This window comes from Trachurus japonicus, chromosome 3 (genome assembly GCF_045865225.1).
Source record: "Trachurus japonicus isolate A0001 chromosome 3, Traja_1.0".
NCBI classification, from domain to species: Eukaryota; Metazoa; Chordata; class Actinopteri; order Carangiformes; family Carangidae; genus Trachurus; species Trachurus japonicus.
The window spans coordinates 36382411-36405920 of NC_140909.1; the positions used below are offsets into that span (position 1 = coordinate 36382411).

Below are 23510 nucleotides of genomic sequence, written 5' to 3' on the forward strand. Positions count from 1 at the left end.
TCTTCTTCCTAGGAAATCCTATTTCCCATATGAAAAATCACCAAGCTTTGCACAAAGGTGCAGTCCCATGCCAGATTTGCTCAAATGCAAGGACATGTGGGGGTTAAGTCAATCAGTTTTTTTTGTTTGTTTTTTTCAAAAACTGTAAAACTTATAAAATTTTCTGGCAATCCTTTAAATTACAGGCTGCTAGTTACATTACTGTATAATGTCAAGAAATGGCCAATAAATAATGTCATGCTTTGAATTTTTTGGGAGAGGCCAGAATTTTTCTCAACCAAGTCCTTGCAATTGACCGTTATTTCTGGTCTATTTCTATGCAATCAATCTTTATTTCTTGGCTATATTTCTTGACATTACTATTTCTTGACATTATCACATAATTGAAGGGTTGCCAACCTTTCTACACTGCATCTTCAGATATCCTCCACAAAAACACCACCCGCTTTTTTGATATTTGAAAAATTGAGCCTACACTGCATGAAAACATTTGACTGAAAACAGTAGGCTACTGTAAACAATTCTCGCTAAATACATTTTCAACCTTCCTGAAAAAAATTGACAATATTTTGTCGTGGTTGATGAAGTCTGGCAAATCTCAAAAACAGAATTTTTGAAAACATTTTGAATCTGCTCTCTCAACAATGAACAAGGAACAAGGAACAATTGATAGCTTTCAGTCACGTGACTTCCCAGGGACCTGGCGGTCAAAAGCAACATTCCAAAATGGCCCCGCAACGGACTTTCTATGGACAAACAACTGAGTAATGACTTAAATCATCTGCCAGTGGCCGAGAAAGAAAGATATAAAAACAACTTTGAGGTTTTGGGCACTTGTGACCCATATTCAACACCAGCTGCTGTATACGAGCTGTTTAAGATGACCAGTTCCCTGCCGAAGCTCGAGTTGGGCGATGTTTACATTTACCTGGTGGAGAATCCATCATCCTCCACCGCTTGCAACCAATACCTCCGGTGTTATGGCTCAACTGGTTTCTGATTAAAAGCCCTATTTTGTAGTTTTTCGATCTTAAAATAATGTTTCTGAACTCATTGAAGTGGTAGAAATGTACCTGTAACTTTCCTGTGCGGGAACACCGTCCTGGTACCGCAGCTCCGCTGAGCTCCACAGTCTGAGCTCCAGCCCGCTGAGCCCAGGCTCCCTGCTCCTCTCACCCACAAACCAGAGCCCTTAGCTGGGCTGCACGGTGACCAGCTGCCCCCCCTTTACCCCCCGGAGCTTTGCTACGCACCGCTACCGACGGCAACGATGACGGCGGTCCGATAGCAGCGGGACCGGCGGCGATGGTAACCCGGCGGGACCGCCGCCACCGGACACCGGCAACAGCACCGCCCACGGCGGCAGCGACACGGTAACGGGGGTCGGGACCGACCGCGGCGTGGCGAGGATGATGTTGTTTAGCGTATTTTCAGAGTGTTTTCCATTAGTTCGTAACTTTAACATGACAGGCTTTGTCATAGTGTGCAGTATTGTGCAGAGTCAGAGTAGTGTGGCGCTGACTGACTGTAGATTGGAGGAATAAGCCAGGCTCACTCACAGAAGCATAGTAACAACGCTGCAGTAACATGTGAACTGCGGCTTGATTTGTGAATTTGTGACAAATCTGCGGACGGAAGTGCAGCACAGCTGTTGTTCGGTACGGTAACTAGTTAAATCAGACACCAGTTGGGCCATAACACCGGTATTTTTGAAGCAGCAGGGAGCAGTGTGTGTCTTTCTGCCTTGTCCTAAGCCGCGGACAGAGGGGAAGTGGATTGTTTTGACCGCCAGGGGGGCGTTCCACACGGGCCGTGACGTCACATGAAAGCTATCAATTGGAGTCAATGTAAGAATGGCATTTCTAACATCAGATTTTCTATTAAACAAAACACAAATCACCAACATTTCCATGCTGTCAAGATGCAATATATGTATTATCATTTTTGTCTTGATAACAGAATTTTTGACATTTTGACAATTTCTTAAATCTGCCTTGACAGCTGCTGTCACCCTGGTGACTGGCTTAGTCCATTTGTGAAGCCACACACCAAGTTTCCCTTCCAGCCAATTAGCTCCATGAGTTAGGAGATGGATCTTGGTGTCAGAAGTTGTGCATTCAAGCATCCGCGAAGGCAGAATGGACAATATAATGCTGATGTTCTTGTTGTCTTCCTATTTTGTCTCGAGTCTTGTTACTCAGAATTGCCTAAATTTATCCAGAATTGCCTGGCCCGGACAACTGCTGGGAAGCAGCTTTAATCTTTTCTTAAATTTCCCTCATGTGTCTGTGAGACACTAAAATGTGACCATTGCCATCACATCTTCTCTGCTTCCCTACTTCCCTCACTCTATTTTTGATTTTTGCCTTTCTGTTTGGGAGTGGGGTGGGGGGTGCAGTTCAGACTTATAGCCCTTGTCTTACATGCTGTTTATCAGGTGAGCCACTGAGGTGCCATACTTCTACCTCAGCAGACCACATGAGGATCTTCACTGTCATCGTGCTCCATGTGATCCTCAAGCCAATTTTGTAATCCCCATTTTTTCAGCAGCGGGGAGCTGGATTGCATCCCAGCATGCACTGGGTGAGAAGCAAGGTGTAGCACAGACAGCAGCCTCACATGGCTCACAGACAGACCAACAGCCACAACACCGCACACTCACATTCACACATTTTCTTTCATTAATACAGTGTGTTCCTGTAAAACTGAGTCATTCTGCAGCAGATCTCACCAGTCACGGGGCCAAGAACCCGACAACGCTGACAGAAGGTCAGAGATGGTAAAGTCTCACACTTGATATAGAGCAGGGGTACTCAAATACATTTTTCGAAGGGCCAGAATTTTTCTTAACAGACACCTTGGGGGCCGCACATTCAAATAGGCCTAGATTGAAATTAAATTCACCTTTTTCGTCTAATAATTTAAATATTTTTTATTTTACTTGTAAGCACATAATTTTTATTTATACACTTCATAGTGTTTTGTATGATATAAAATGAAAAATCTTGACATTGTCATATCATCATTTACATATCATGCTGGAGCTTTACACTGCTGACTTGTATCCTCAGACATGCCCTGTGATTTTCAGCTTAAATATGAAAGGAGGCTGACCATCACAGGACATGTCTGACTCTGTTCTGAGGATACAAGTCATTGGTCCTGAAATGTGTGTTTCTCTTCTATAATACACATTCTACATCTCGGAGGCGACGTCTTTCCACACATGGGCTTTTCAAACGAGGCAGAGCTCAGTGGGAAACAGTAGGAGAGACACAGGCCGAGGGCACCGGGACACAACACCGGGGGAGAAGCAGGTCGTGCAGCTGTGCACGAAAAAACAATTGCGTCTCATCAAATGCGCGCGGCTACGGCTGTTGAGTTGTGAGCGTGCATGATGCGCGGCTACATTGAATGGGTTTGAGCTCGCGCAAAAGACGCTTCATCTGAACGGCCCCCCATGTATGATGCACACACAGTTGAACCAAGACGGCGGTGAAAATCACCCACGGTCTCTGCAGACAGGCAGGGAAAACCCTGCAGTCCAGCCCGCTCCCCAAACACTCGCGCATGGTGATTTGGGTTCGTCGGCGTTTCTGTACCCCAGTGCAGCGCCTCACAGGCACACACAAACGCTCCGCACGTGTTTCCATGTCCCAGCGCATTGACTTACAGGCGCACGGAGCCCGAGAAATACAGTATACAGTAATATGTAAACTAGTAGAACTCAGTCGCGGGCCTGATTGGAAGGTTCGGCGGGCCGGATGCGGCCCGCGGGCCGCCTATTGAGTACCGCTGATATAGAGTTTAATATATAGGAAGATACAGCGGCGCTCCACATTGTGTCAGGTCACAGTTGGTTGTACTGTATATGTCTAACAGTGATATCTTAACTGGTCTGTTTGACTGATGGGCCTGAGCCGCTGGACCTGCTACAGCAACGGCAAACGGCAAACTCTCACTTTTCCCTTGGTTAACAAATGCTTCCAATAAATCCAGCATGCAGAGATTTAGTTTGAAAAAGCCAAGACAGATGTAGACTATTTTCCTCAGCTCAGTGACACCAGGCCTAATACCAGTTGCTTTTCACATATGGATTTCTTTTACTGTTTGGTCAGATTAAGCACCGACTTATACACCTCTGTTTTCATGCAGTGCTTTAGACACCTTATTACCAAATAAGTCATGTTTATGTGTGCTGCCCTTGAACACAGTCAAAGTCTCAAAAGGCTTCACAGAGCCAGGATTATGAAACAATAAATGAAAACGACAATCCTCAACCTCAGGCCCACAACGTGAGCAAACTCCGGCCCAATCGTTTGGATTTCTCTTCAGATAAACTCTCTTGAATGAAAAAAAGTCACATTATGTGTATTCATACACAGAAAAACATGCTGTACAATAAGTTTGTGTGTGTGTCTAATGGATCAGTAATAGTCATCTGACAACTAAAAGCAATGATATAGGAAATTAGCAATTCTGGTGAAAAGGAGCAATGTTGAGAGGGTCTTAGAGATATAGTGGGAAGTATTTACAAAACATAGGTGAAGTTAAAAATATGTTGGCCTAGATTAGGTTCTGAACACAAAGCTTTGGAAACATAAAGGAATAGTCAGAGTTGTGGATGGATTACTGAATGAGGCCAGTGGACACAGGATTGTTTCCCAGGTTTCGCCTGAAAAATACTGTACCACTGAAAGCTAAAGAAAGAAGCTCAGAATGACCACGAAGAGATACACAGCAAACCATCAAAAGACCTGAAATGACAACAAGGGACCAAAAATAACTATAAAGAGACTCATTAGGACCACAAAGAGACACACAATGTCATGAGGGTGACTCGAGGATGACAAAGCAATACAAAGCAACCACAGGCTACAAAGAGATCCAAAGGAAGTAGAAAAAAATCAAAAACAACTAAAGAACCTCAAAGATGCTCAAAATGACCACAAAGAGATGCAAAGCCACTAAAAAGAGATCAAGTGCAAACGACACGACTTACGATAAAATTAACTCAAAATATCTTATCAGAATTTTTTTTTTAAAACGGACACAAACCTGTTGTGATTCTGAGACATGTCCTGTCTCAGGGTGAGGACACCTTCTACATGTGTGTGCCTGGGGCCCGCTGTCTCCTAATCCATCTACGGCCACAGTGGAACATCTGGGACATGTCAAGAGAGATCAGACAATTAACCTGCAATGCAATATGCATTGGAAGAGCTGTAAATGTCTCACAGGTGTGTGTGTGTGTGTGTGTGTGTGTGTGTGTGTGTGTGTGTGTGTGTGTGTGTGTGTGTGTGTGTGTGTGTGTGTGTGTGTGTGTGTGTGTGTGTGTGTAATGCAGTCAGACTAGAGCACAAGACACTGCGATGACTCCATTACGGGTAAATGTAGTTGCTTACATCATAGCGAGTCTTTTCAAACCCTGGCCTTTCTCCTCATCCCTGTGTTGCCTCTCAAATTCACCTCAGTGCTTCAGCAGATCTCTGTTGCCTTTCCCCCCGTCTAATGCATTATTCATTCTCATGTTCATGGGCTTTCTCCCATCTTGCGCTTGATCAATAAAACATACTTGTGTGCTTGCTCCCTCACCTCTCCATCCTCCCGTCTTGTTCCTGAAGCCAAACTGTGGGCCCATGTTGAGCTGATAAAACAGCATAGATGGATGGCCTTTTCAAACGGTGAGAAAATGACTACAATTCAGGCCATCGCTCGCTCGCGTGAGTTGTGTCTCTAATTTGGGCCGTGAAAGGAAGCCACTGCATCTGTCGCTTGCCTAGAGTGCTCCTCCCAAAATCCAGAAAAATAAAAAATAAAACGTCTTCTCAGGGGAAAAAACCCACTTCCAAGAGATCGTTTTCATTTTAAGGGTCCTTCTCTCTGCAGAGTAACTTTAGGTGCAATACTTTACCAGTCTGATTCAAAATACAGGTAAACACACTATACTTACACACTCACTATACTCAAGGCTGTTAAGATTCTCCAAACATCTAAGATTGATTTTACTCCTCTAAAAAAAAAAAAAAAAAGCCTGTTCTCCAAACAAAAAGATACAGAACGACTATAAATGATGCAGGGTGCAGTAAATTGCTCTGTGTCCAATTTATGGTCATTTTGTGTCTTCGTGCAGTCGTAATGCATTTATTTGTAGAAGTAGTTTCTTTTTGTGGTTGGTTTGCATCGCTTTGTGGTCTCTTTGTTGTGAGCTGTGTGTCTTTTGCTGATGGTTTTATGACTCGTTTGCTTTATGATCATGTTGTCTCATTGTGGTCATTCTGTAGGCATTTGAGTAGAGTATGTAATGAGATGCAATAAGAAACAAAACAAAGACTCTGGCCCGTGGGCCCTCTGACCACTTGGACCTCTGGGCTCATGCAATATCAGTAGTCCTTCCATGTGGCCTGTACCATTCATCGTCCGGTTTTTATTGCTGCTAAAACTGCCTCCTTGAAGAGATAATGGGGCTAACAAGCTTGCAAATGGTCAGTTAGACGCCTGTTTAGCAGAAGCTCATTAGCACTGGCTCGGTCACTGATGGTACAATAAGCTCACATACTTTACAAGATGTATTGGTACCATTGACTCCTGTCTAATAACCGTCTGCAAACCACTGCTCTGTTGTTAGGAAACAGTTTTTGCCTCAAGATAAGAGATTAAATACAGTGAATGGTAAAACACAGTCTGGCCAGTTCAGACTATCCTCGTCTCTCCAAAGGTCAGCGCCGTCAGTGGTTCCAGCTGAACTCTACAAAAGTTAATTTCATCCACTCGAGCCGATCCTGTGATTACAGCAATCCCATTGCAATGAAATGAATTCGCTGTGGAATTTCCATTTTAAATCCTAACAAGGGAGGGACTTATTAAAGTAATTCCCCAAAAGTTCAAAATGGCTTAGAAATATGAGGCCTTCAGTTCCTTTCTCCCAGAGCACAATATGTCTATTGTGAAACTCTGCAGTGTGCAGTGAACAAAGAGTGTGTGATTGCTTGGTTTGACTTTGTATTTTTTGGGTGAAGCTGAAAGGTAACTTGGACTCGGCTGCCTCTCCTGCATGAGTCCATCCATCAGGCTGGGTTTGTTAAATTGCCACCAGTCAACAAATTAACATTTCATAAGAAGCAAACAACAACAAAAAACCAACTCTTCTTGAATCAGTTTTTACATTTTTCAGAATGAGAGGCTATAGAGCACTTTAACAATTCTCCAATTGTTTTTTTCCACAATTTGGGCTTTGTGTAACCACTGGATTTCTCTTTTAAAGCTGAAGTTATGACTCCAACATTGATAACACTGTCCTCGTGCTGAACTGAAGAGGGCATGACTTCACCCTGGCAGGAAGAGAACAGGCATCGCTCCTGAGAGATTTTCTATGAGTCATAACTATTGAGTTGTTGAAAGAATAAAACAAATTCTCCTTATAAATGTCTCTTGCTGTTGGCTACTGTAACATTTGTGCCATAAAAGGTTAAACTCTTGTGAGATGAAAATGTTCTGTAGTCCTCCAGCCTTGTCTAAAGTCTGTTGTATGTGTTCCTCTATACAGAAAAAAAACCTTCATGACCACACTGAATTTAACAGAAGTGTGTATGGTTGAAAATAATGAATGATCTTCACTTAGAAAAAAGAGAAACCACTGCTCTGTTTGTCCCTGCTCAGATGACTTAGGTTTCACTTGCAAAAGCTAAAATCTAATAAAACCTAATTTTATTTTATCTAATGTAACCAGCCTCAGCTGATATATATTTATCTCACAAAGTGAAATGACACCAAATTAACACCTGAGCTCTGACCCAGATATCTAATTAAGCACCACACATCCCTGAAAGGATCAGCAGAGATACAACAGGTGTTATTAGTACCTGCTGGCAGACAGGGCTAAGCTCAGGGAACGTTGAACAAACCCTTGTGAATTGGACATTTCCCACCCAGCCCTCATGTTTTCTTTTAGTATGGTTAAAAAAATGTAATGGTGCTTTGCACTTTAAAATAGTCCTGTCAAGTCAAGTCAATTTTTTGGTACTGTAGTTGTCTTACAACCTCTCACTGTCTGGGGCTTGGAGATCTCTTATGCACAGAGATGACAGCATCACCATGTCTTCAGAGTCAGGGCAGAGTGATACAAACTACCTCCAAACAGTGGAGCGATCATCACTTCAGAGACACTGAGGTGGTGAATGTCCTGCACATTCATGTCAGGCTGTCGACCTCATGTCTGATATAAATGTTTAAAAGAGGTTCTTGGGTTGAGGGTCTGTTGGCTATACGACAGGTTCACATACACAATTTAAGACCAGATTTTAAATATTCATTTTTATATTCTTGAGTGTGAAAGTGTCTTGGCTTTTGTCTCAACAATTCAGTTGAAATCCATAAGAAAGTGTTCAACTTCCCACTTCTTTTCCACTGTAGGATGTGTGTGCAGCCGTGATGTGCTGGTGACATCTTTTGGAGCCAGAGTGTGTACAGTAAGGACTGGGGGGTGGAGTCATGATATCACGGCCCTATGGAGGTTAATTGTAGGCTAATGGGGTGTCAATTATGACCTCAAATATATATATATATATTTTTTTAATCTTATGTGTAACATGGAGTTTATGACCTATAGTGCAGCCAAAGAGGTGAGTGAGATTAGATGCATTTGGTTCACTTTAGCAGAGCTGTCAGTCTGGACTGAAACATCAACCAACAACCACTGGATGAATTAAGATGATATTTTCTCCAAATATTAATGGTTCCTTGCAGATGAATCCTACTGACATTTGATGATCCCTTGACTTTATCTCGGGGAACTACAAAGTTGACATTTAATGTCTTTTACTGAAATGTCTTGACAACAGAATCACCATGACATTTGGTACTGACACTGTTACACTCAGATGAACTGAAATAAATTATTGGATCTGACTTCTGATCTAGAGCCTCTGTCATGTCAAAATATTTGTCTTTTAGCAGAGGAACTAAAGTCTTCAAAAGCTGAAATAACTCCACCGAGGCAGAACAAAGCACAGCTATGTTGTTTCATAACTTTGATAAGTCTATTTTATGAACAATATGGTTGTATTAAAATGTTTTACAGCAAAATAGTTAATTTGAGTAACATTTGTATCCTCCCAAAACCAAAAATACTGTGAATTTTGGATTCCATAAAAGAGGCAGTGTCTGCAATTTCACATAACTCTAGAATTCATGGTCAGAAACTCACCACATTTTGATTTCACGTCCAGAGGCAATTTGGAGATGCAGAAATTCATAAATATGTCTGACTATTTTGAAAATACATATCCTTGAATATAGATGGAAATTATATAGATATTTTGTAAACTATATCTTTATGCATGCCTGAAAAAAAGAAGAAAAAAAGGTCTCAGCTGGCTACTTTTTGTATTTAGTGCTGAACAGCAAATGTAAGCATAGTACAGTAGTAATATAAATTAATTCATTAATAGGGATTTAACTCAAATCTCTAATGTCCCTAAGCACAGACCTGCTAGTATGGCTCATGTTTCATACATGTTGGTGGATTTAATATATTCAGAAAATACTTTGACCATAATCACAACAACAAAGTCAACCACCACAAGCAACTATAGGCACTTTCTCCGCTCAGACAAAAAGATGCTCCATCCACAATGCAGTGCTTTGTTCCTTTTGTCAGTGGCTGCACTTTAAGCAATGCCAGAAAGTGTTTGGTTCTCTCCTCCGCAACATAATTATATGTTTGGACAACGAGATTAGCATCTCTGCATGGCTATCGGAGAAAAGCTGTTATCAGACGCTCGCCTACCAGCAAGAAAAATCACAGCCTAATGTAGGGCACCTCGATTTGAATATTTCATGCAGTTATGTCCCAGCATCAAAACCAATCCCATTTTACGTCTAAGCTAACATGATTAGAGGCGCTGCATTATTAACACAATCGGCTGGAAATGATACCAGAGAGTGTACATTAGTGATTTTGAGAACAGTTTTCCATCAATTTTTATCTTCACAATGAAGTGTGATTTCATGGACTAAGCTGTGGTCATTTCTGCCTCTAATTTTAAAGAGATGGCTGCTCTTCTTATCACCAGTACACAGCTGGAGCCCTCAGCTTCCTTTTTTAGTTGGGCCACCATGAGTTTCATGCATTTGAAGCTAGCCTGAAATCTCCCCATCATGTGTCAGCGCTTATAGACATCTTCTTCTTCCTGTGTTATTATGGACAATTGCGGGATTGGGAAGGCAGTAGTGACAGTTTTTAACAAAAGCAACCAAGCAATCTGCCAGTAATTCACTTTCACAATAGATCTGCTGGATGCTCTCAGTCTAAATATATTGCATATGTTTGCTCATCTCCAGAAAAAGAAATTATCTCAAACACTCTACACTAAAATCCACTGCCCAAATCTGTACAGGGTCACCCTGTCTTCCTCTTAGGCCGTGTCCCATTTTAACCACTTCCCACTTGATTTTGGCCCTAGTGCTTGGTTTTGCACCTTCTCATGTAAGGGTGGGGTACCCAAGAGCAAGGGGAAGTGCTTTTCAACCTTTAAAATCACTCCTTCAATCAGAGGGAGGCAGGTGCAGACTTAGAATATATTGCAATATGAAAAGCAAAGGCGCAGGCGTCTTCTGTTTTCTGCATTTCTTCTTGGTTGGTTCATCAAACAAAGAAATATCATCAAAGCCTTCACACCAGGTAACACAACCTCTGGATTCGGCATTTCTGATGCCACTCGAAACCATGTGCTAGTGTTAAAGGAGGAGAAATGGGACTGGGACTTCTCATTTTAGCCTTGTCCCAACTCCAGTCAACATTTTATCCCTACCTTTATAGGTGACATGAGGGGAGGAGTAGACCCTGCACAGGCTGATACAAACACAGACAAACAACAGTCACATACTCATGTTCACAATTTAGAGTGACTAGGGGGGACATGCAAAGTCACACCCAATCAAACCCAGAACCTAGATGTGGAGCGACAGTGTTAGTTCAACATTTTGGCAAATTGGCCCATTGCCATAATCCCTATAGTTTTAGGAGGAGGTTTGTTACCTTCAATTGTCGATAATAACAGAGTTTTTGCATGAATTTACCTCGAAAACAACTCTGTCTCATAACGTTCCATTATTATCCCATAGTGTGGTGAATGTTCAGGTCACACCGTGTCCACCAGAGTGTTTTGGAGTTGTTGGATTGTGTATTTGCTGAGTTTGATGAGGGAAACGCGGCTCTGCTCTGCCGTTCTTGCACCAACAATTAAAAGTAACGAACCTACTCCTGAAACTATAGGGATTATGGCTAATGGGCCAAATTTTCCAAAATGTTGAACTATCCCTTTAACAACTGCAGCATCGTTCCACCATTCACTGAAACCTCTTCTCTCAAAGCCAAAATTAGGAACAAGTCGATTCAGGCATAAAATCCTGCAAACCAGAGAATGTATTCTCATGGTGCAAAGACTGGAAAAACACTTCAAGGCCAAAAATATAACAAAAATAAAACTGAGAACAAACACCCAGGACCAGATTTTAGTCTAGCTGGATCAGAGACTTGCAGGAGGGTTCGGCAGCCGGGGCAAGACTCCCCCTCAGCTGCTGCAGGATGGGAACGGCAGTTACAAATCATGTGCCAGAAAGCGGGGGCTCCCTGCCAGGGCCGAATGCATTAACCATGCTGTTTAGACTCCATAAAATAGTCCACTTCTGTCCCGGGGAGAAATACTGAGTTCACCCCCGGACAATGTGGAGTTTGGTTTGTTTGAAGGTGTCACAGAGGACTGAGCTTTTCTTTGACGAGTCCAGCAAGTCCAATGAAATCACTCAAACACACTTTGACTAAGTGCTTCAGCTCTGAACCAGCCTGGAACCAGCAGCAGACGGCTGGTGGGAAAACAGGGGACTTAGTTACATGAAAATTACGTGAAAAGGTTTGGTTTTGTGTACTTGACTTCAATTTTGTTTGGTGCAGTGGATCCTAAAGTAGAGCTTGGGATCCCAGCAAGGGCCTCAGGAGACCGGTACCGGAGGAACCTAGTGAATAGCACATGGTTTGGTTTTAATTGAACATGAACAGGGCTTTAAGTGGAAAAAAATAAGTGCCGGTCGGTTTTCTCCTCATTTAACTGTTGGCGGTGGGTGGTCGGTACCAGCAGATGATTAAGTGATACATTTAAACATGATGCTGATTTAAAAAATAAAAAATAAAAAGTTTTATTGAATTTTCCACAAAGAGTTTTAACAAGTATTTTCTTGTTAAAATCTATCACATGTGGAGTCCCACAAGGTTCTGTGCTGGGTCCAAAATTATTTATTATGTACATTAATGATATTTGTAATGTGTCCAAGTTATTACATTTTGTTTTGTTCGCTGATGACACCAATTTACTTTGCTCTGGTAAAGATCTGAGGCACCTTCTGGACACAGTGGAGAGAGAACTAGGAACGATAAAAAGATGGTTTGACATTAATAAGCTCTCACTAATCTTAAATAAAACTAAATATATAGTATCTGGATACCGAAAAAATTTAGATCAAATACAAATTATGATAAATAATATTGAAATAGAAAGAGTTAATATAAATACATTTTTAGGAGTTATTTTGGATGACAAACTAAGTTGGAAACCACATATAAATCATATAAAGAACAAAATATCAAAATCTATTGCAATATTAAATAAAACAAAATACATCCTCAACAAATGCTCATTACATTTATTGTATCGAACATTTGTTGAGCCATACATTACTTATTGCATAGAGGTCTGGGGGCATGCGTATAAAACAATTACAAAACCAATTTTCATATTACAAAAGAGAGCAATAAGGATAATCAACAGGGCCGATTATCGAGACTCAACAAACACATTTTCATAAACCTACAGATCTTGAAATTTAATGATCTTGTGGACTATAAAACTGCTCAAATTATGTATAAAGTAAATAATAATCTGCTTCCAGATGGTGTCCAGAGGATGTTTCAGACCCGAACCAGTAGATATGAACTAAGAGGGACTCATGTGTATACAAAAGCAAAAGTACGAACAAATGTGAAACAGAGATGTATATCAATTACAGGAGTCAATCAATGGAATAATCTAGAATTAGAAATCAAACTGTGCAACACACTTAATAGATTCAAAAAGTTATTTAAAAATAATATTATTAATAAATATAAAACTGATTTATAAATACCAGTGTGCTTATAAACTGCTGTATGTAGAATATGCATTTTTTTTAGTTTGTTTTTTGTTTGTCGTTGTTGCTCTGTAAAAAAAAAAAAAAAAAAATGTTTTAAATTGAGTGAACGAAAAATGTTAATTTAAGAACGGTAGGCAAAATAAGCTGATGCTTCAGCCTACACCTTTTCGGTCAAAGTAAATTGATTTGCTTGTTGTGTTTTTTGTTCTGATTTATTTTGTTTTGTATTTATACCTTTATATTTGTCTACTGTATTTGTTTTTATGAGACCGAAATAAACATACTAAACTAAACTAAAAATCTATGAATCATCTATGAAGACAAATGAATCTATGTTTGTCATTTGAAGTTGAGTGACTCTGTCCTACTGAAAAGTCCTTCCTCAGTGTTTGTGCACTTGAATACTTGCCCAAGTGAGGTCTTCAGAGGGGGTTAGGCCTCAAGTAGCTGCACTGGAGGAAGCTGATGATCAAGGGAACTTGAAGTGGCACTAACCACTGCCTATGGACACACACACATCAGTAGATGGAGAAAAGATGGACACCAGACATGGAGAAAATTGGAGAAGTAATCGTGCGTCCTCTTCTTGTTTTTTTTCGAAAAGCAAAATCCGTGTACAACACATACTACTGTTACCTTTGAGTTTTTCCTCTTTAAGTTTTCATGTGTAGCTTCACCAAATGATATATCCATCCATCCTGTATCACATAACATGATATAGCTATGTATATGTACTTAAACCTAACTCTGTACTCTTGAAAACTTCCCAATTAAACCTAGAGGTCTGCTTTATGGACAGTAACTCACACCATTCTTACACTTATTTAAATTCAATAAGTGTGGGAAAAATAACAAGATATCAATTATGTTGTTATAATTGTGTATACTTGAACTGGTACTGAATCAAGCATAGTTTTCAGTTGCGACCTCTAGTCTTTATTTATTCATTTATTTATGTATTTATTTATTTATACATACAGTCTATGTTTGCGACTGGCGTTAATGTGACGTTCTTCTTCACGTCTTATTTTATTTTTGTATCTTTTTTCCCCCCATTATTCCATTATGTCTGCTTATGTTTCCCCAAGTTTTCTGTGTATGTAATGTATGTAAAACCTATGTAGCCTATGTAAGTGCCTAAATGATGCTGTCATGCCTATCACAAAAGCACAACAAAACTGTGACTTTGATGTATTGAGTAGGCGACGTTATTAGGGAGAAGTTATCCAATCAAAGACACAGTGGCATTTTGGCGTCATTAGTGAGGTCATAGTTCTCCTGAACCGAGGTTGTAAATAGAGGAGGTGCTGCTGTCTCTCTCCGCTCCGCTCTCCCTCAGGGAGGAGGCGCTGGAGGCCGGTGGTCGCAGCCCCCCAGGGTCCCGGCTGTGCGGACAGACGCAGCCCAGGACTTCGGTCCCGCTGAAAGCTGGAGTCAGCGGGGTGGGCTCAGGGAGCAGGAGCGTGCAGAGGAGCCGCATGCTTGAGTCTGCCTGAGGCTTGGCGGTTCGCGATGAGGCCGAGCATCTGGGTTTCCGATGAGTTTGCAGCGGGGCCCCTCGGGGGTCACCGGGACCTGTCTCGGTGTCCTGGGGGTTATATTACTCTGTAAAAAATCAATATTCTTTGTGCGCTGGTCCAGCGGCCGGTGCACCGGGTCTTTTCCCGGTGACATGTGGGTCCTTTTGGGCTCACAGTCCACTAGATCACATCAAAAAAAGATATTTAAAAAAAACCCTGTTTCCTCTTAGGTTACCTGTGTGAGGCAGCCACGCTGCTCAGCTGCAGTGTGCTGCTGTGTTCACACCACTGTTCTATTCATATAGTGCAGGGTTCAGAGAGTGTGAACATGTGACATGTTGCCCCACCATCATAAGTTGTCACACTCTAGCCTATGGGGTAAGATGTCACACTGGATCTTGCAACTATTTAAACAAGGACAAAATGATTGTTGTTCTTTTTTTCTTTTTTTTAAAACTTGGAAGTAAAAAGTCAGTTTATCATTGAGCTTGAAAAAGGGTAGTAGGCTACACTGTAATGTAGTGTAGCCATTATATTCTGACACAAAACAAAGCTCCACTGTGACTCATTGTGACTGTGACTGTGACGTGTGGAGTGTTAGCACTATGACGTCATTAGGGAGAAGTTATGCCACTAATGACGTCATATAGCCTAGTGCTATCCCTCCATCCACACATCAAAGACAAAACAAATCCACAAGACACACTGGCATTTTGACGTCATTAGTGAGGTCATAACTTCTCCCGAACCGAGGTTGTAAATAAGACCCAATGTTGCTGAAATCTTCATTCACGATCCCCCCGTGGGTCGTGAATCACCTCCCGGGGACCTGGTCCTCGGGGGGCAGCGGCAGCAGCTTGGTGCCTCCAGGCCGCTGCTGCAGCTCGGTAGGCGGCTATGTTCTGCTCGGCGCTCCCCAGCACCGAGCAGAACATGGCCGCTGAGGGAGGCAGGTGTTGGGTCCTCTCCATGAGGACCCTGATACCTGCCACGGGAGGGGGCAGCTGCCCAGCTGCCTCGGGGAGCTTTTTTTTTTTTTCGAAAAGCATATGTCATATAAAATTAATAAGAAATCAAACACGTAGGTATACACGTGACATGTTGGCCCACCATCATAAGTTGCCACACTATGGGATAAGATGTCACACTGGATTTTGGAAGTAGCTAATTAAACAAGGACAAAATGATTATTGTTGTTCTTTTTTTTTTAGCCTATACTTGAAAGTGAACATTGAAGTCAGGCACAGAAAATGTTTATCATTGAGTTTGAAAAAGTCATTGAACACGGCCATGAACAAACGAACATTAAATATTATGCAACATGCACTGGATTAAAGTCCTTAGGAACTGCCCGCAAGTATATGACCTATTTTACTTTGGGTTGTGCAAAATGGTTAATTGGTGCTCATCTCAGTTTACAATGTGCTATTTACAGGACATGACCCCACGTAAAGGAAGAAAACTAGTATCACACTTTTTAGTTGCCTCCTCTGGTTGAGAAGATAATTGCAATGTGACAACTTTACTGTGTGACAACAAGCCCCGGCCTCCCCTAATAGTTTATTAGTAATAGTTCATAAAACAATTTCAAAGGTGCATCATGAATTTTAAACATTAGGATCACTTTATTGTTCATGGTAAGTAAGAAGGGCGTTAGTTTACCACTTTGCAGCCCCAATATCAAAGATTCCATCATTTTGGTGCTGTGAACGTCCAGCGAGGCTCTTTGGCTCCTGCTCATTGAGACTAAAAGATGTGAGATGTGGTTGAAAGCTGCTACAGAATGAGGTGCATAAAGCTTCTCAATGGAAACAAATCAAGCAGCTTCAACTCAGAGCATCAGAATATCTGAAATGAAATTATTTGCCTCATCCTTCCAGCTGCTCCAGTGAAGCATGCTCGCTGTAATCAATACAAGACTGGGCATTTTCCAGAGGTGGTTCTGCATGGTTGACTTTGCGCTCCCCCTCTGGAGTAAGTCTGCATTGAGAGCTTGTTAACACGAGAAGATATCGCCCACTTTTGATGTTCAGTGCATTGCAGGAGTTATTTTAGCAAGTTTTAATGTCCTTTTTTTTTTTCTTTTTTCAGGGTATCCAGCTCGAAACGACCTCTGCTTGTTATAATGGACGTTTGCTTCACATAACGATTTCCCATGTTTCAAGAGAAACAAGAGAAAAGACCTGCACCTCTTGGATCTAACTGGGTTCAGTGTGTATTGATATATATTTCTGGAAACTGCAGGAAACAGATCAACTCGTTCAAAACCGTACACAAGGTTGTATCATGTTGGATGCAGTCTATAATATTATTGATGTCATATCAATCCATATAACATTTTGATCACAATGGGATCTCGTCTACAGACCCTGTCTCTATGGGTGAAGAGGCCAGATAAATAAACTTAAAAGCTTACTGTTATTTAAAGACGAATGAAATCTTTCCACTATCACCTGTGTGTGTGTGTGTGTGTGTGTGTGTGTGCGCGTGTGTGTGTGTGTGGACATACAGAATGAGTGCTGTGTCCTTGTGTCCTGTTTTCTGGCTCGTCCTTGGTAAAGCATCACAGCGTTGTGCATAAACACAAGGGAGTTACCACATTTAGTTACACATTTAGTTCACATGAATTAATTATTAAATGAAGCTAAAAGTCTCAGTAACACAGTTTCACAATATATGAAGAATAAGGAGATAAGGAGAAGAATTATTTCTAAAGCTTTTCCTCTGTTACATCACATTTCTGTTGACATAATTTATCCTCATTTCAGTCTTTATATGCTCATGGAATCATAAATATTTGCTGTCAGTCTATAGATGCTGCTGTCGTCTACATTCATGAAACAGATTTAAACATGAGGAGGGATGCAAACAATCTGGTGTGAATGGGGAATGGAGTGAAGACACCACCGGAACAAAACAAAGGCCCGTTTGCCTCAGGACACTGACGATGGGACAAAAATAGCTGGTGAGAGCTGGCAGAGGACTTCCACTGCCAGTCACTGACCAGCTTGTTTCAACCCCCCCCAGTGTAGAGACTTATTACTGGAGCTATAGTTTGCACTGTCACCCTGCCAGTAGTTCAGCCCCTAAGACCCTTTGATATCTCCAGCTGAAAAAGCTGGTGTGTGTTCCAATTTGACACTGCTTACTGCAGATGAAAAGAAATATGCACACAACAGAAATTAATGAGGCGCTTGAGAAAACAATGCACAGAAATATTCAGCAGGTTTGACAAAGGCACCGGAAGAAACCCACACATGTTTACTATGCACACTGAAACAAAGAGATTTCAATCCTTTTTTTTTCTCTTTCAATTTCTCGTTTGAATGTGGAGGGTCCTAGACCCAAGATGTTGCTGCTGTATAATGTGATAACAGAGGTCAACAGCAATTGTGGACCACTCTATTATTAACTGTATAGAAGCAGAAGCTGGCAGAACAGTGCTGTCTGAATGCAAACAGCCTGAATGATGCTAAGCAATTTCTTTTTTTCTATGTATACTCTGCTTACATATAGAACACACAGTATACTATATATAGAATTCATCATCTGGACTCGTACTCACTGTGGACTTTGGTTGTAAACACTGGAAAGATGCAATGTTTGTATATGTAATGAAAACTCTGTAAAGACATACTTGGAGCATTTCACATCAAATTAGGTGTATATACTGTATGTATTTTCATTATAAAATCACCTGTCCGTTGCTTTTTTGATTTATGCATTTAATAAAATGTCACTAACGGTAAAAATACAGATCATAATCTTACAAAGTTGACATACTTACATTTCTTGTTTAATCTGATCAATAGTCCAAAAATATTTACTTTACTACCTTAGAAGAAGAAAAACCTCAAAACACAGTACATTTACAACAAGCAGGTATGATATTAACCATGTCCACTATCTTAGCTTACGTTTGCTAATGAGCACTAAACACAGATTAGATTTGCAGATATTAGATGAAAAATAAAACCCAATTTTAGTTATTGCAGTTCATCCTCAGAGAACCATGACTATCTTTACCAGATTTAATAGCAATAAACCCAGAAATCGGTGGTATTATATTGAAAAATAAAAATGTCAATTACAGGAAAACTCATCATTTGGGAACCATGAATATCTGTACAAATATCTGTGTGTCAATCATTTCAGATATATATTTCACAGGATCCTGAACGCCTGCAGCAATTTCAATCCAATCCATTGGGCAGTGGTCCAAATATTTTAGTTAGGACTAAAGTGGTGGATCAATCAGCAGATGACTGACAGCGCCACCCGCAGAGCCACTAGCATGGCTAAAAATGACATGCATTAAGTGAGTACATGTATTAACATAGTTGCCAACTGAGTGTAATAAAAACAGAGGAGGCTGATTTGAGAACAGTGAAGGTCGGAACAGAGACAAACTGAAACACAGGTGTCAACAGTACTAAAGCAAAGTTTATTAGAATAAACAAAGAAAACGTCACAAAGACAAAATAGCTATAAATCTATCGTTTTCCTCATTTTGTTTCTCACACAATGTGTTTTACTCCAGACTTCAACAATAGAGTTGAAAAGAGTAAATCTCTCAGCTTTAAACTGTGGGGTGTGAAGGATCAGCTCACCTGTCGGGAACAAGGAAATCTCGGGGTTTTCCTATTCATAGTCACACAGTGTTCCACACAGACGCAATCACACATGCGCACACAAGCTCAAACACACTCTGACCAATATCGTTACTTTGGTCTTATGGTTGTCCAAACAGGATGCTACGCACTTCGCCTAGAGACTCTTGTCTAAAATGAGGAGTGTCGCACTCATCGTCTAGCGCCTTCAGGGTCTCCACCGGTTGACAAATCATTGAAGTCTGAAGGACGAACATGCACAGACTGTTTATTTATAATTATTTACAAATCTGCAAAAACCCAAACCGTTCCCTTCCTTGTCGTTCTTTCCCATCGTTCCACCCAGGAACTCGTTCTCAGCCGCGGTCCGGACGGTGGAGGGGTTAGTGAATCCTCGTCAGCTCCTCCACGATCTTAATGACCTCGTCTACTGTGGCTTCACGCTTCATACCGCTGCCGTCGTCGATCTGAAAGACACCAAAGCAATGAGGCCGCGCTTTTGAGACACACCCATCCCCACTAAAGTCTCATTAGCTGAACAAATAAACAGACAGATGTGTGGAGAGGGACGATGCTCAGTTTTTCTTCCAACCTTTTATTTTTTGCATTTATTTTTATCTTTTTTTGGAGTTGGTATAATCAGACTAACTTTTTTTTTTCCAGGAGCATAGTGGCCCCTTACTTAAAGGGTTATTTTGGCAAATTGGCCATAATCCCTATAGTCATAGCAGTAGGTTCGTTACCTTTAATTGTCGGTGCAAGCTATTTTTAGAACGGCGGAGCAGAGCCGTGAGCTGCTCAGAGCTTCGAGGTAAATGCAGAGACTGCTTGCCAAAAAACTGCCCCTCACAGAAACCCGCATCAGCTGTTTTGCATGAATTTACCTCGAAAACAGCTCCGTCTCGTAACGTTCCCTTATTATCTCATAGTGTGGTGAATGTGCAGGTCACAACTTGTCCACCAGAGCGTTTTGGAGTTGTTGGATTGTGTATTTGATGAGTTTGATGAGGGAAACCAAGAAATCCCATGAGCCTCCGTAGCATAGCTTGCACCAACAATTAAAGGTAACAAACTTACTCCTAAAACTATAGGGATTATGGAAATGGGACAACTTGCCAAAATGTTGAACTATCCCGGCACACATTGTAAATCGACTTGCAAAGCAAATATTCACTTTCATTTCCTTTTCAGTCATGATCCTTACACAGATTGGCCTGACACCTATAATGACAGCTCCCAGATTCTTTGAAATGCCACTGACTCGTTTCATCAGTGTTAAAAAAACAAACAAACTGCAAATCTGCTGGTTGGACATTCGCAAGTAGATGAAGTATGACTTTTTATGACAAATTTTAGAGATAAAACCCCCCATTTAGGGGCAGTCTGGGGCCCTGTCATTATAAGGCATTTATTAATATCTTATTCTGCATGACCAATGTTCCATAGCCTACAGAGATGAGATCCCACATCTGGCACAATGGAGTTAGGATAATAACCTCAACTTCAACACAACAAAAAACTACAGGAATGATAATAGACTTGAGAAATGAATGTGGCCTTTGCCCTTTGCAGAGGAGGGATGGAGTGTGGACAGCCTCAGCCTCAAATGCCTGGGGGTCTACAGTCCAGCTGACCTCCACCAACATATACTGAAGCAACAGCTGGTTAGTTTCTACCAGGCCACCACCGAGAGCCTCCTGACCTACTGTACTGTCTGCTGCTCTGTGCTGCTCTGCGGAGGACAGGAAGGACCTGCATTGAAAGAGTGACCCCACCCACCCCGGACATGGACCCTCCCTTCCCTCAGGATAAAGATGCAGAACAATTAAAACACTCTCTATGAAACAGCTTCTATCCACAGGTGGCCAAGTGCTGTTGAGGATTTATGACGCTCACATCCATGTAAGATCATAAAAGAAAACCTAGAGGTAACATAACCTTAAAGTACAGTTGTTAACAGTGTCTGCATAACTCTAAATGAAGCCTCTCTAACTCAGTACATCTTCTCCGTTCTAAAGTCGTGTCCTGCTCATAACTAATTCACCAGTAGTTTGACACTTATTAACCCACACAGACTCCCTATTCTTAACTCACCTCCACTTCACACTAAGTGAAGCCATTATAGCACTCAACTACTGCAATAAACATAGCCTGTTCTTACAGTAAGTGATGGGTTACACCTTGGGAAAAAAAAGGAGGTGCACAGGTTCCTCTTCAAGAGAGGTAGAGGAAGAAAGTCGGCACAAGTACTGTAGTTACACCAGCTGGAGATCTGCAGAGGTTTTCAGAAATGTCTATTAAAAGTTTCTCTTTTTTAAGTTTATTCAAGGATAAGGACTTCAGTAAATGGTGGGTTCAGTTGATGCAATGCTTTAATAGAGCTTTAAGCTGATTTAGGATTGTCAAGCTGATTTATTGCATCACTGTTTGCAATACGTCTTCTTTAACTCAATATACAGTATGTTCATGGACTTGGTAAAATTAAACCATTGAGGTTTTAAAGCTTTTTGATTAAGCCGCAAACATAAATGAACAAAGAAACTGTTTAAATTGATCCATAAATTTATCAATAATCCGTTAATAGTTAAAACTGTTTTCATGCACACATCAGAAACTGGTCTAATTTTCTCAAAATTTGACATTCTACTGTTTTTTCTTTTTCTTATCATCACAATAAAGTGAATATCTTTGCATTTTAGGCTTGACACGTCAGTGTCACTGTGATGTTTTATAGAATTAACTGTTAATTGATAACAACTATTAGATTAGTTAATGTTGAAACTGATAATTAGATGCAGCCCTAATTTTCAGACAATTATGTTTCAGGTTTCCAAAAGCAGAACTTTAGTAGAATCTTGGCTGTAAAAAGGAGTCGTCTGGCAAATAGCTTGTTCAAATATTCTTTTTTTTATCGCCTGGTCTTCAGACAGGAACAGGGATGAACTAAAAGTGTATTTTTTATGAACTGCAATGAGAGTAAAGCGGAACACAAAGCAGAACACGATTATTTGTTTATCTGCCAAAAGTGGTTTTGCCACCTGTTCTGCCGTGAAACTTATCCCCAGCGCTCTCTCACAGAGCAACGGAGCGGCGCATGAAAAATGTCGGAAGGCTCTTTGAAAAGTTCAGCGTTGCTTTAAGTCAAAAACACAAATGATAATGTGGTTCTTAACCAGATGTTTCTGTTAGACCTAATCTCTAATAATAAGCTCACTTCTCTGTGTTCAGAAAATAATTTTCATATTTGTGCCTATTCCAGGTCTAACGAGCTGCCAACAAACTGGCAGCGCGGCTCTTCAGTGTTCTCACAGCACTGAAACTCACTGGATCCATATTTTTGTCTTGTGAAAGCAGGACAAGAAAAATAAAAATAAAGATGCACGAAAATAGGCAGATAACACGTCATCTGGTTCAATACACAGTGAACATGCGCTCCTACCTGTAGAGTGCTGACGACCTCCTGCATCTTGGCCCGGCCCAGATCCAGGAAACTCTCAATCAGATCCCCGTCGATGAATCCCGTGGCCTGCTCTGTCTTCCGCTCGGTGTGGAAGGACCTCCAGGTGCGGCAGAGTCAAGGAGAAATCAATACAAGGCCGCTGTTTTTCCTGTAAGTCAAACTTTAGGTACAGTATCGTATATCTTTTTGCCTCAGGCCATGCTGAAGAAATATTCAGCATAATGTGGACGGACGTGTCTCTAATGAAAAACAGCAGCGGTCAGAGGGCCAGGCTCCAGGCAGAGTCAGGAAATTATGATACGCCGGTGGTACCACTGAGCCTGTCAACAACTGCTGTTTAGGCTGAACCCTAACTAGACTGGAATGCAAAACATTCGAGTCGACTTTTTTTAAAAGAAAAGATACTTTTAATACAGTTTGTGAGATACAACTACAACTTATCTGGGTTATAAAGTATAATCACCTTTGTTTTCCTCCTCATTCTCAAGATGCACTGTTTGCAGGTTTTAATGAATAACAAATGTAATTAATTCATAAAATAGAATATATGAATTTATTTTTACAATAATTATCTCTACATGACAATTTCAGATGTTCTTTGTCTTCATATTAACTGTACTGCTGGCTTCTGTTGCACATTAGGCTCTGATTATTCTGATACTGGTTTTCCTAGTTAACTAATAAACCTTTTCACATCCAAAATAAAGAAAACACCCTTCATGATTCCTAAACTGT

General features: G+C 41.0%; 1 protein-coding gene across 1 annotated transcript in view; it reads right to left on the minus strand.

The window, feature by feature from the left end:
* Window positions 1-19130: 19130 nt before the first annotated feature.
* The window catches only part of ddb1 (damage-specific DNA binding protein 1), a 59375-nt gene continuing 54995 nt past the window's right edge, over window positions 19131-23510 (minus strand). The window contains exons 26-27 of the mRNA XM_085771854.1: window positions 22755-22878; window positions 19131-19782 (exon numbers count right to left, since the gene is read on the minus strand). Of these exons, the coding sequence (XP_085627980.1) occupies window positions 19699-19782; window positions 22755-22878 (208 nt within the window). The 3' untranslated portion in view covers window positions 19131-19698. The remainder of the gene's footprint in view (window positions 19783-22754; window positions 22879-23510) is intronic.